The 14,826-nt window shown below is 40.6% G+C and overlaps 1 protein-coding gene across 1 annotated transcript in view; it reads left to right on the top strand.

Moving 5' to 3' along the window:
* Positions 1 to 14,355, top strand: part of LOC108688597 (homeobox protein SIX3) — a 46,237-nt gene extending 31,882 nt beyond the window's left edge. Inside the window, exons 2-3 of the mRNA XM_018194911.1 lie at positions 13,349 to 13,747; positions 13,941 to 14,355. Of these exons, the coding sequence (XP_018050400.1) occupies positions 13,349 to 13,747; positions 13,941 to 14,355 (814 nt within the window). The remainder of the gene's footprint in view (positions 1 to 13,348; positions 13,748 to 13,940) is intronic.
* The last annotated feature ends 471 nt before the right edge of the window (positions 14,356 to 14,826 follow it).

Below are 14,826 nucleotides of genomic sequence, written 5' to 3'. Positions count from 1 at the left end.
AGCGAAATATTTTCGCGTAAAATATTTCGTATTATATTTCAAAAGCAAATATTGCGATTGAGAGATGAATAGTCGAGGCGAGAGAGAGAGAGAGAGAGAGAGAGAGAGAGAGAGAGAGAGAGAAAGAGAAAGAGAGAAAGAAAGAGAGACGATAAACCAAGAAGTCGGGAATCAACTCGCAGCTATATCGCGCATAGTCGCGTTATTAGCCGCGATAATTAACGTCCCACCTCCCATTTCTCCTCTTCCCTCTCTCCTTCTCGTCACCGGCGCAATCGTTAGCCTCTAACAACCTGGAATTTTGGTCTCGCCACGTAGATTATAGCGACAATTAGCACGGGGTATACCGTGACGAGATTTCTGACATATTCTTCCCTCATTCCCTCCTGTCGTGCCTTTCCAATCGGAGGATACCGGGACGAAGAAGAGGCGACGGGAGAACCGGATGAATGTAAGGGGACCTGACAGGCTTGCGTATCGAAAACTGGTAGAGTATATAACGAGGAAACGAGACGATCTTGAGCGCTCAGCAAAAACATTGCAAAATGTTGCAGCGTGCCGTTTAATTGCTTAATCAGACGTAGTAAATCTTACACACACAAACATTTACGATATAGTAATAGAGATTCTTCTTCCTCTTCACTGCACTGTCTTCTACTTGCCCATTTTCCCTTCGATGGATCATATTATTAAGATTATTAAATTATCATCTTCATGTTAATGCACAAACATTAATTTTCTTTATTTTTTCATCACGCACAAATAATAAATTACCGGTGATTATTATCACATATAAAATTATATATACATTTATATATTTGTGTCTACATCATTTGGAATATTTCCTGTTAACAACAAGTATAGTATTGACATTTTAATGGTATACACTAAAAAAAATAAATTTTCATAAATATTTGTTTGAATAGTTCCAAGCAATTATTTACTAAATACATATTTATTTGATAAAAAAATCATTAATTTTATTTAACCATTTCATTTTTTATTGAGTAAATAATTACTTACTGCGTCTGTAAGTAAATGTATACTTATTCAAAGAAATATGTATTAAAATTTATAACTTTTTTTCAGTATAATAATTATGTCTTACCCATTTCAAAACATTATGTTTTATACGTTCTGACGCACATGGACATATTTCATCGCGGTCGCCGAGAAGCTAGTTGACTAGATACAAGATCGCTCAGTGACGCGATAGGCAAGACTCTCTTCGTATGGAACGCAGAACTTTGGATTTCTTTTGTTCCGAGTCGAGCGCTAAAGACCGATCCTCCAAACCTCCTTCGGTAACACGATGCTCGTTTGTGGTCTCGTTAAGGGAACACCCGGTATATCAAGGGATAACCGTAACCGGTGATGTAATGCAACACCACAGGTCCTCCTGATCCTGATCCTTGAATGAGATGGTATCTCCGTAGTTCTGTAGCACACACGTATGTGTACTGTTCGCAAGGTACCGCATGTACAAACCGCGTATTATTATAGTTAAGCCAAGTGATCGGATGATCTTTGCATATCTTACTTCTGAGATAATGTGCAGAGAATTATATTTTTGCGCGAAACAATCACATATCTGACATCACTTATCTGGTCTACCAAAGTTGATTATTTTGGAGAAAGGTAATAAAAAAATGTTTATTTTTTTTTTAACAAACGAGATTTCAATATTGAAAAGCTGAAGAACTATACATTTTTGCCAACGAGCGAAATAGTAGTCCAAATATTTATTTTCCTTCTAAATTTCGTATTTAAAAATGCATGTTGTCAGTCTCTCATTCAGAGTTATTACGCGATATGGATAATGCTGTGGCAAAAGTTGCTGTAATGAATTTTTAAATTAAACGAACTTCACAAACTTTTTGTTGAATCGCCCATCCGGCAAAAGTGTTCGTTCGCGCGGATGAAATTTGAAAAACGATTTCGCTCACAGCCCGTCCCACGAAATACGCGACAGTGTATCGCGTTATCGACGTCCGCGTTACAATTTTTACATTTGAATTTCGACAATGACGATACCCACGCCTCGGGCTATGAAAGCGTTACCCCTATCGTGCGCAATGATATCCCCCTAGTCGGTCACTGGTGCATGAAACAGTTAAGCATCGACAATATAAGCCAATCAAAGGGTGGGTATATAAGGGGTGTATCAGAGAACGGGCCGTGGTAATCACTCGGAATTGCGTTAAATTTAAATTTTTACTCCCGCACCCCCAGGGCTTGGCATCTTGGTCTTTTGAACCTTGACGGTTCGCTAAAGAAGATATATTCAAAAGATGCGCCAAGAAATATTTTTCAATCTCAATCTCTCATAATTATCTTATTGAGTCAAGTATAAGCAATCAAGTAATAATCAATTTCTAATGATTATTTAATTTGTCGTTCATTTAAAGGATAGGGCATACCAGATAAATCATTGTTTGCAAAAATTTGAGTTTCTAATATCTTTATATACAACTTTCCAGCTGTGAAGAATAGGCTAGAAGAATATCGTGTATTTACACTTGGAAGATTTTGACTTGAACTACGACAATTCTCTGTTTAAAATCACTTCTGCAACGTACCCCAAGGCACAAGCTCCAGTTAGATTCCCTTTAGAGTGGCTTGGAAAGCCCCACGGGGGTCTCGAGAATATTACGGAGCAACAAAATAATAACGTGTGCGGGTGGGAGAGGGGGAGGAGGGACAACAGAAGGGACGGTGTAGAGCCAAAGGCGAGGAGAGGAGAGCGAGGATAGAGTCTAGGGCGCAGCCAGCCAAACACACACGACGACTAAAAGGCTTACGGGGTAATTTGCGACGGCTTAAGGCCAGGCCAATCTGATCCGTCCTACGTATACACGTGAAATCTTATACCCCGACCGCGGGATATACGATGTTCTTCGTGCCGAAGGAGACAAAAAGGCAGCGGAAGAGATAGGCGATGAAGGAGAGGGAAATCGCGGATAGAAAGAGGACAGAATAGAAACTCTTTGAAAAACGATACATAACGATAACACCCAATAGGGCCTCCCGCGCTTTCTATCCCTTCTCCATCTCTCTCAGCCGCTCTCCTTCGCGATCACGACAATACCTCTCTTCTCCCATCGACTTTTGATCGCCGAGAGCTCGCGATGAACACGAGCCGCGGGCTTCACGGGCTGTCGCTCAGAATTTGGACGGCAAATTTTTTTCCTTGAATATGGTTAATTGAGCGTGCGCAGCACGCAGAGCAAGCGAGAGGTTACCAGAGGTTGCCTCCTCTTTTTACACTCACGGATCTCCTTCGCCATTTTTCACTCTATTTCTTTCTGAATATTCTCTCTTTCTTCTTTCCATTCCAATATATATATATATAAAACCATGAAAGAGAATTGCAGCATACACTTTTAATTGAGCCAAGAACTTCCGGTCAGATACAACAAAGAGTACTTTTCATTAATCTTTTATATTCGTATTATTGTCAAGATGACGATCAGTGACTGCTATTTATACACTTCTTTCTTTTAAGTTGTCTCTGAAATTACTTCGTAATTTTTTATTATTCAAAGAGATTTATAGTACCAGTCAGTAATTATATTTTCAAAATGAACACGGAAGAGAGAAAAGAAAAAGGAAGAAAATCACATATGCTGTCATGTTAACCCGGGAATAATCACTGGAGTATTTTTACACCCCAGCGAAAAATGAATTATAAAAATATTGTAAAATATTGTTTAATAAATTTTTTCTTTTTTAATAATTATTCTTTACGAATCTTTAAATATGCAATTTCATCAAAAACCCGCAAACAGTATTATATTCATTAACATCTTTTTTTTTAATATTATCATAATCAATTACTCAATATGTTCATTTAATATTTGTTTTATCTTATTTTTTTCAAAAAATTGTGATTAAATCCATATCTATAATATTCTTAAATACTAATAAATCGGAAAATAATTAATAACATAATTAATAAATATTAATTGGGGTGTAAAAAAATGAGTGATCATTTTAAAAAAGACCAGGTAACTATTTTCGTATTAAGAATATAAATTTATTTAATATAAATAAACTAATATGTTTCCTTACTTTAAGTAGTTCTAGTTGCAATCCTAAATCGCGCCACCTTGCGAACCACTTTTTACGCTACGGCTTTCTATTCGTTTTTTATCGCGCAGAAGAACGAGCTATTCATTTAGACCGCAGAATTTTCGATTCGCCTTCTCTCTCTCTCCGTTCTACCGGACGAAATAAATGTCTCGCGATAATTCGCAACGCCGCAGTTGAACGAGATCACTGACGGAGACGAAACGCACGACGAGCACGGAGAAGAACCGCAGAAAGAAAGAGAAGAAAGAAACAGGGCATATTTCAGGAGCGAAACTTAATTTGCCCCGAAGTGTGCCACGGGACTCGAATCGATTCGAGAGCCCTCGAACCTCGGAGAGTCTCTAAGCGACGGCGCGTGCCTCAATCGGATGCCATTGAGGTTCCTCTCCTCTCGTCATGCGATAATTGAGAGGCATCGATTGTATAGCGGCTCTTTCGATCTCGTCCAGTTTCCCCGAGTCTCGCGAACAGTTAGAATTCGTTCCACCAACGACCACCTACAAAGTAGCTCCTTCGAAACTCTGTCGGGGTGAAACCGCTTGGAAACTATATATAAATGGAACGTAAATTCCGGAAAATGCCTGTATCGGATAGTAACCACTTGATCTATCCAAAACTCAACTAGATTCTGTTTAATAAATTTTAAAGTCGCCGCAATGAACGCTTCGTAAAGTTAAGGAAAAGAATACGAACAATATATACCAACAAAAGGAATATTTTAGATGAGAAACGTATTCTTCATTGTTTCTCCCAACACTTCTTCAAGAACCATCCATTTCCGTGTCAATCTGTCGTGAAAAGCAAGTAGATGAACATCGTAAGTTCCTCTTTCTCTCCCTTCCTTTCTATCTTTCTCTCTTTCTTTCTTTCTCTCTGATTCCATCTACAGCGTCACTTCGCCTGACAAAAAGAACTCTACGCACACGTTTAGGATACGTTAAGAGGCCCTTCACGGTGTTTGCCGGCAAACACCCTTCGTTCTAGCGTTGCCTCGATGGCGCCCCTGCTACCTACCTCATGAGACGAAGCATTCGTGTCCCTACCGCTCTCGCATACAAACGGAGTCTGATTACATATTAATTATTTACCGAGCGATTTCTGGTGTACGTACCGACCTCCGTCTTCTCTGGAACGGGTCATTAAATTAAATGAAACGCCGAATTCCCGCGCGTCGTGTCCCCGTGAATATTCACGCACTCTAATTCCAATGGCAAACTCAACCGGAATGCATGCGAAATATATTGCCCCAGGAAAATACAATATAACGTGACTTTAAATCTTTATACTGTATACGTTTTCTTATGTATATCATCAGACTTCATCATTAACAAACTACGAAGGTCCCTTCTTTCAAAATGGAAAGGACAAACTATATTTCAATCATTACATTTCCAAAGATAACATTTTCTTTAGAAAAAAAAGCATCTTACCGCGAAACAGACATTTCGCAGCTCTGTTAATGTCTTCCATTCTTTTTTTGCTCCATTAAATATCTTCGTCTGTGCTTTCTTTAATCAACTGTGAAATACTTGAGGGAATAATCGCCCGATGCATCACCGCATTATGTAAGATTCACAGAAGCGAACAAGAACAAGATCCGTAATCAGTGTAAAGTCTGCAAAACATGCCCTCCCAGTTTTAAAACCGTTCTAGGTAGTCGATCAGATACATATCAGATACTTTCGAATCATTAACTTGTCGATTTGCGATCGTCCAAACAGGATGTTCGAGCGGATGTTCGAAGCAAAACACGTCTCCAAGTTTTCCTCTCTTGTTTACTTTGTCCCGGACTATGGATTCTCTTCCGTCGTACGGATAATTTTTCCAAAAAGGGACCGAAACTAGATGATGAGTCTATCAATCACCAAAAATAGATAATATATACGCGGGACTGAAACAATGGGATTAGTGCATGGTCTGTGGTAAATATCTTGGTAAGGATTTAATTTTCGGAGATTTTTCCCACGGAGAATACCCAGGGAACTGGGTACCTCGTACGAATGCTTGGGCAAACACTCGACATGTCTACGCTCCTGTAGGAAAATGTTTGTCGCCGTCTCTCTAGTCAACGAGCACGTCCTTCGAATGGGAAAAAGATGGGTGATGCCTATTTCGCTAATGCAGTACGACTACCATCGCGAGACTCTGGCGATAATGGAGAATTTAAAAATTGATACAACGTAATCAAACCATATTTCATTGAAACTTCCTGCGCTTCGTAAATGAACATTACATTTATATCTGTAAAATATTTGGTTTAACTTGTTATCAGATCAATAAATCTTTTTTAATTAAATTTTATTTTTTTTTTTTGCTTATATTCTTTTATTTATATTCTATATTACAATTAAAATTAAATCTCAAACGCTTATACCAAGATTCTAAAATCAATCAATGCTACTTTAATGTACAGATTAGTTAACTATTTATAAAATTAATGAGATAATCATTATGCTATCATCGCCATGCACATGCGTACTAAAGCTATAATCGAATGATATTCAATTCAACGTATGTACAAATCAATGACGTAATAAGTGCTAGTGATTACTTGATAGTTAATTATACATCAAACGATAGGCATATCGTAAATTATATCGCCTGTGACTTACACTACATAATTAATTTCAACATAAATAAGCCAAGGTAACATCAATCGATATAGCGGGATATATAATTTCAAATGCAAATATGTCACACAGATACGAATGTTTTGTGACTAAATAAGTACAAATAGCGTGATTGCAAAAAAAAAGCGCCATATCCAACGATATATCGAGCTAACGAAACTGGATTCTCGTTTTCTAGAAAACGTAGGATCATAAAACGCGGTTTCCCATCCCAAACAAACGAAAATTCGCTTGAGAAGGGAACGCGACCGTCCATCCCGATTGGGGTGGGATCCTCTCCGAGAGGAGACACAGTGCGCGGGTATCGGTTTTCGGTCGGTGCATTGCGCACTTAAAAATCTTCACAAATATATACCGTGGCCCCTGTACCGGGGGCTGACTTGCACGACTGACGACAACGAAACAAGTGAGGCCGTCACGTCAGTGGATACTCTTTGTTCGCGGGCAAACATTTGCCCGGACTCTAAGAGTTTCCGAGACGAGACACAGGGTGACACAGAAGGACAGAAAGGATCTGGCCTGTCAACCTGGTCGGGCTAGAAAATGCAAACCGCATGCACCTCCTCTTCCATATTCGGTCGCCATGTTGCGGCGACGAGACGCGTCTCCTGATGTTGGCCTGGATAAAAATGTTGCAAATCATGGGCTACCTGTTCGTGATGCCGCCTCACTCATCGCGCTGCCACTCGAACGTCTCCGGCGTAATGCGCGAGCAGGCCTTTTCTTTGTCTCGAGTATGTTATCCGCCTAATGTAACCTCCGAGGTGAGTGAAGCCCTGATAGAGTTGCGAACGAACGTGCCGATGCGTCGCTTGCCTTTATATCCATCTTTATTGCGTACAACGTTAATAACATTCTTGTTCGTTGCACAGCGTGCAAAGAATGAGGTCCCTGGCAATAATTGGTTTTTTCTTGACCATACGCGATATTTATGAGAAAGCGCAACAAATTTCTTTCAAAAGTATGTTCTTCAGATATTTCCCCTTAACACAACTATCCTCATTTATAAAATACAAAGGATATGTAAATAAGAAGAAATCATTCTAAATCACTCCTCAATTTCAATTTTGAGTTATTAATTATTTTTTCTCAATTACGATAATTAATTAAACATTGATTTATATAATTTTTTTTTAATATATACAGAATTCTACAATTAACCAAAATTTTCCTTTACAAACCTATTTCGCTTATATTTACTCGCTTCACGATTCTAAATGGAATGCGCCACAATGGCATCACGCTTTTCTCCAGAAACATATGATCGAGGGGAGCAAAACGAGCGAGCGAGAGTGAGAGGGCTTGCGATAGCGAGAAAAGAATTGAGCATCGGGTTCCGAGTCGAGCAAGAGGGCCCGTATCGTTTTAACGTCTCTATTAGCGGCTATTAAAAATGAGCTAGCGTTGAAAAAAAGAAGTTGAGAAACGAGGGTGAAATGGCGACGCGGGGATGGACGGGGTGAGCAAGAAAGGCGCAGACGTAGTGATGGAGACAGAGAGAACGACACGAGGGGGGTATGCAGTAACCTCCCTTGAAATCGCGGGACCTCTGTTCACATGCCGTCTCTTCCTCGTACCGGTATCCAGTTACCTTTTGTGGAAGACTTCGCATGGCTCAGATTCTCGAACGATATGTACTCCATTGTACGCACCGGGTATTTAGCATCGGCACGGGGTTGGTCCGAATTAGGGGTCCATACAAGAAGGGGGGAGGGAGGGGTAAAAAGGAGGGAAATTGGTCTCGCGCACCAAAATCCACAGTGTCCCTTGACACCGGGGTAGATTTTGTTAAAATGATATCCCTCGTCAGTCTCGCGAAACTTTCAAGATAGATCCGTTCGTGATATTAGATTTGAAATCGATCGCTTTTTTTTACGCTCTACAAAGAGAGAGAGAGAGAGAGAGAGAGAGAGAGAGAGAGAGAGAAACGAAATCGTAATTACGTTGATTTGGCGATGCTGTGATTTCAACTCGAAGAGTCGAGCAAGGCGAATAATACATCAGCACGGTCATCTAGCAAGTACAGTTAATTATAACGCGATGTGGATTTTTTATTATATTGTACACGAATGATTTCAAAGTTCAATAATTATATAGCGTAATCAGTTTATTAATACTAATACTTATTAATACTACAATATAAAAACTAAACAATATAAAAAAATACATAGATTGTTGATATTCATAAAGAACGTGTTATAAATAAATTAGCACTTTGCATGTTAATTCTCAATCTTCTAAAAATAGCAATCTAGCCGAGTGTCAAGATTAAACCTACGCTATTACATATGAGCGTGACGATTGAAACGAGAATCATGAGGATGGCATCGGCGATGCAATTTCTCAGCGTAATTCCGAATAATTCGAATAAAGCCGGACACTTGTCTCCCCGAGGTTCGGGACAAAAGCTGCACACCTTTCACCGCGTGTTTCTCGATCGGGGATCAATGGAGGCTACCAACGTCGGCTACGCACGACCATCTTGCGCGTAATTACAGTAGCTTCCGTCACGGTTTGAGCCCTGGTCATCGTCCCCGTGCATAATACTTTATAATATACGGCGGGATTCCAAAAGTGACTCGTCATGCGGCATAAATACTTTAACGGCGACGGTGCAACCGTCCCCCTCTCGTCCGTCGCTGTTGCACCTGATACTTTCCCCCGACGCGCTGATGAATTTCTTTTTTAATCACCGCCGCGTCTCGCGCCGAAAGTACAACGTCACCTGTTGGCCTTTGCCATCGCGCGGCTCTTTCGGCGGTGCGATTCGCCACGCGAATTCGCGCGCGCGCGCGCGAGTGCACGAGAAACGCGTAAATGCATAACGAAGTGCATACGAAATCGTTTTTAGTGCATGCGGAAAAAAAAAGTTGAACCGCGGAGAGGCGAATTGAGTTCGCGTTACGCATCTTTATTCGGATGAGTTTAAACGAAAATTTATCTTCGAGTCTAACCGAGCCGTTATGAACATATTTTTGAGAATTTAAAAACTAAGAAAATCATATCAAACATTATCTTTCTTTTATATCTGCGCATAAAGAGATTTATTTTTGTTATCCTTTATTAGAATTGTCTTAATTTTTGTGTTGTTTTGTAAACGAGATTATCAACGTTAAGACAATGTATAAGTGCAAAAAGTATATTTACTGATCCGGATGGTAATTATAATGACATACGCTTCATTAATCTTTTTCCGAACATCGATGAGCGGAAAGTTTAATGTTGGTCTCCGAGAAGAGAGGAGATTGGCATAATTCGATCGTAAATTATTCTACAACTGGCTGCCCGATGGATCCGCGTTTAATCCCTTATTAGCGTTGATAGAAATATTTAAAAGATATTACGAAGATGTGTAAATTCATAAGTAATAACTCTGTGAAACAAGCATTATGAGCATGCTGATTTAATGGATTGAAGGCATACAGATGATCGGATTAAACGACGATTGAATACAATATTTCATCGCTTCAACTATTATAATTGAAGAGTGAAAATCAAATACCAGCTAAATGTCAAGGATAATATTCCCAGTTACAACAGAAAAATATCTCGAATTTATCTGCAGGAGTATCGTCCTTTCATTTAACGCCTCAAGTTGTTTGAAATTCAGTATTTTAATTTACATAATTTTCTCTCTTTGTGTAACTCAGAATATCATATTAATTTATGAATTACTTCAATTTGGTATGAAAACCCACTGAAGTGAAGAAATCATTGCATTGATACGGGCAACGTTGCTGTCGCTGCAAATATCGAAACCCTTCGATTTCTCGCTTATCGAAACGCAATTATTACGGAGCGTAGCGCTACACGGCACATCGAAATTTAAACCGCAGAGCTTTAATGCTCCTTTTATGTGTGCCGAAAAATTGACACCCGAGTCCTCGCGCTTTAATGCCACGACATTAAGACGATCTCAATGGATGATCACCGTGGAACACCGTGTGGGACGGGACGGAAGGCCCCGGCACATAATAAGTCGTGCCGCCTCGTGCGGGTATCTCGTGAAAGGGCGAAGATAAAGGCCAGCGGTCCAGGAGCATAATTAAAACGCGTCGGATGTCTCGCATATGGGGACGAAGAGAAAGGCGATGGCGTGGGTGAAAGAATAAGACGAGGAAAAAAAAAAGCGAAACTTACAAAAGTATGAAAACTGTACACGTATTATTTGCTGCGTCGACGAAGCAATAAATAAGAAAATATGAATTCAAGTGTTGGTAAAACATAACGTATGTATATGTATTAAAAAGTTGCAGGCAGGGCCTCTGAAAAATCAGAGGGATATAAATGGATATATAATATATAAGGGCGGAACAGATATATCAGATAACAAACGAAAGATAAGTGAACAGAGAATTGAAAGCACAAGTAATAAAACGGAACTCGATTCATTCCCGCTTGTGATAGCAGATCTTGAATCATGTGTTAATAGCCGGCTCTTGTCTTTTGTACCATGACCGTGCTCGCGCAAAATCAAAATCGAACGGCGCGTGTATTCACGGTCGGTTATTTCATTATTCACGAGTATAATTCAGCCACGATCAAGTCCCGATTGCGTTGGCAAGAACATGACGCTATTTCATCTGATTAACACATCGCGTACTTTTTAGCTCTTCAGTCGCGCGGTACCTGATACGTACGATCGGAGATTATTTCAACACCACCGTCGCGTCGGAAGGATTCGCCTCTACGCAGACGTGTCATATTAATCTAACTGAGTACGCCATTAGACGCGATGAAAAGGGAGCTTACATGAATATTCACGTAAAATGCAAGACGTATTTTTATGGTGTTAATTAAATAACCTTAGATGAAGCCAGAATTCATATTTCGAGCGTGATAAGGGTCGTAAAAAATATCATTAATTTCTTTTTTTGCCACTGCTCAGATCTCTTTTCTGCAGAATGATAATTGCAGCATTTATTTTAAAGGACACACAAGCACCAGTTTTAATCAAAATGTTGTACTAAAACACTTAACTTCGTACAATAACAGGAATACTGCAATAATCTTATTATCTCTCTCGGTGGAATTAAAAATTGTAGATATTGCGAATGAGATCGATCTGCATCGTGAACGCGTTTCTCGGGAACGAATGATTCTCGTCTCGGGGTTACCGTTCATCCGCAATCGGATTTTTTTTTCCTGATCGCGAGAAAGAGACAGAAACAAGTCGAACAATCCGACGTTTCCGCCTCTCGAGGAGGCGTTACCGTGGTAACAGTACGGGTCCGAGTCGAGACTCGATTAGCAAAGAAAATACGAGAGGATCTCGGAAGCCTCGCTACAGGATCGATCTGCGGCCGAGAGGCTTTTAAGACGACCGCGACGCCTCATTGTCTTTAACAGAATGGCGAACGACTCTCGCGCTCTTCATCCTTGTATTTCCAAGTGGGGGTGGTTTTTCTCCCTCCTTCCTCCCATCATGCAATCGCAAGTCAATAGGCGATAAACACGATCGTCTACTTTCGAAATAACGGGTTTTCTCGATGACATTTATCGAGTCGACCTCCGTTTTCCGCCACTTCCGGCGCGACTTCAACGTTCGTATTCTCGTCGTGGAATTCCGTGATCAATCAGACTATTCACGATTCGATAAACCTGATTTCCAAGATAGAAATCGCGCGTGATCTCGCGAGGCTTAAAGCTCTTAACAAGTTAATATCAATCCAGTCTGGGATATCACATAAATTCTTAATTGCCACTAGGAGAAGCATCACAAGACAGAGTAGTGTAAGATCGACTTAATAATATCTTTTCCGTTCCAACGATACACCCAACACCTCGGCTACCCTAACGCACGGTCATTCGTCATTTCGCGCGCGTGTGAAGTTTACCATGTTTTCCCATATCTATACGTGATCTGCCGAGTAATGAGGTGGATCCCCTCTTTTATGCGAGAGCCCCGTCGTCGGGAGATCGTCGTTACTCTCCCGTGAATCCTCCACCTGGGAAGGATGAGCGCGCTCATTAATTACGGCTGCGCTCTCTGCGCGGCGATGACTGGAAACAAAGTGTTTTCAGTACTGCGCATATCCACCACGTCCACAACTTATGTGCCACCTAAAGCGGGAACGAATTAAAATTCCCATCGCGACCACACGCGCCTTCGCCCTTGTTGAAAAGCTATAAAGCGATTTAGACTTCATGCAGTCAACGATGCTTTTTTTCTATTCATTCCTTTTTATTCATTTTGTTTCGAAATTAAATACGGCATGTGGATTAATACGCCGTGACTTTAGAATTTTTAGTAATATTATAATTATAATTTCTCGCTGCGTTTCTTTTTTCTTCTCATCTCTCCCTCGTATTATATTGTTTTATTTAAATATATGTATACTGCTTAATTTTTTTTGTATATTACTTTTTATGTGTAATTTCAGAGAATCTGAACTATTGATAAGTTCTAATGATGTCATATTCTCTATCGCATCTATTATTTATTAAAGTTTATACAAAGTTTTATTTCTACATTAAATTGCTTGTTGTCTTCCTTTGATTACTTTCCTTCGTTTACTAAAATACTGAATGCTCTTATCGAACGACAACCGTTTTATGATTCCTAAATCTTGTTTTAATATACCGATAATATCAGTTAATAACCGCGAATTATACGTTATTTGTAGCAGAATGCAGCAACAGTCGGGTCAAGGAAACGGAAACGCGCGGCGTACTCTGAGTCCGGGACCCGGCGGCAGCAGCAGCGAAGAGTCCGACATTTCCCTCGGAGGAACATCACCGCCATCGCCAAGTTCCTCGCCACCACCGAACCACCAACCGTCTCCAGTACCGCTTGGATCTCTCGGACCTTTGCCACCACCCTCTTTGAATTTCCGTTTCGATCCTACGCAGACGCATTTTCGATTCGGTCATACGACGGCTTTCAAGTTCCCACCGACGAGCTTCCGATTTGGACCGCATAGCCCGCAACCTAATCATCCGAATATGCCGGGTGGTGGGATTTTCAGGTTCACGGAGTCGAGTCCTTTCCAGGCTGTAGGACCCAGAGGTGATCCGACGACGAGGTAAGTTTTAGCAGCTAATTTCTTTTCATGAATTTTTTTTTCAAGATATTTTATTGTTTACTCTCACTGATTTCTATTCAAGAATTTATACATCCATATAAATTATATGTAAATTGATATTATATTATATACTATTACAATAATAAAATGTCGCATAATAGACCGCGATTCTGCTAAACTGTATTTTCTCCAGAGAAAATGCAGTTCTTTCTTTACTCTATTACAGACTGCCGGATTCGCTGGGTTTGCCACCGCCAAGATTGCATCCACACGAAGGCCTGCTACATCACCCGCACCCCCAGCATCAGCTGTCCGAGGGAATATCTAGGATATCCGAAACGTCGCGATTATCGGACGGTGGGTTATCTCGTCTTTCGGATAGCTTATCGGAGGCCCACAGCCCACCATTGATGGCGGCAAACCTATCAGTCACCGGTCCGCTGAGGGTGGCTGTACCTAGCCCGCATACTCCCTCGTCTCGAGGAAGCCCACCTCCCCGTCAACCAACACCTCAGGGTCAGTCCCAAGGTCAAGGATTGATAAGGGTCGCAACGCCACCACCCGCGAATCCGAGACCGCAGATCCATAGGCCCTTTTCGCCTGCGTGATACGACAAGGACGACGAATCGCAAAACGCCGTCGATATAGATAATCGTTTAATGTCGAAAAAGAGCTATAGGTGCGGTGACGTCGTGAATGAGAGTTTCGAGGTGTTGTGAAGGCGGGGGTTTTGAGAAGAAACATCATGGATCACAGGGAAGAATCGGTTGTGTCTAGAAAATTATAAGTGTGCGTGGTATCGCAGATCCAACATTCTAAAGGAACTTTTCGCAGTTTCGTGAGGACCGATATAACGAAACGGACTAAGATCAATAAGGTTACTTAGGAGATTATTCAAAGATAGATACAAGATGAATCAATATCTAACAAGATGACTTTCTTCCACAACAATAGTTAGCTTTACTGAAAAACAGATCTAAGGAGCTAGAAATAATGCACGCGAAGAAGAATCAACGATACCAGTACATAGATACATTGCCGAAAGTTCTACTCGGAGACATGAAAAGTTACTACACTAT

The sequence above is a fragment of the Atta colombica genome, unplaced genomic scaffold, assembly GCF_001594045.1.
Source record: "Atta colombica isolate Treedump-2 unplaced genomic scaffold, Acol1.0 scaffold236, whole genome shotgun sequence".
Classification (NCBI taxonomy): Eukaryota; Metazoa; Arthropoda; class Insecta; order Hymenoptera; family Formicidae; genus Atta; species Atta colombica.
This window is presented reverse-complemented; position numbering and strand designations above follow the sequence as displayed.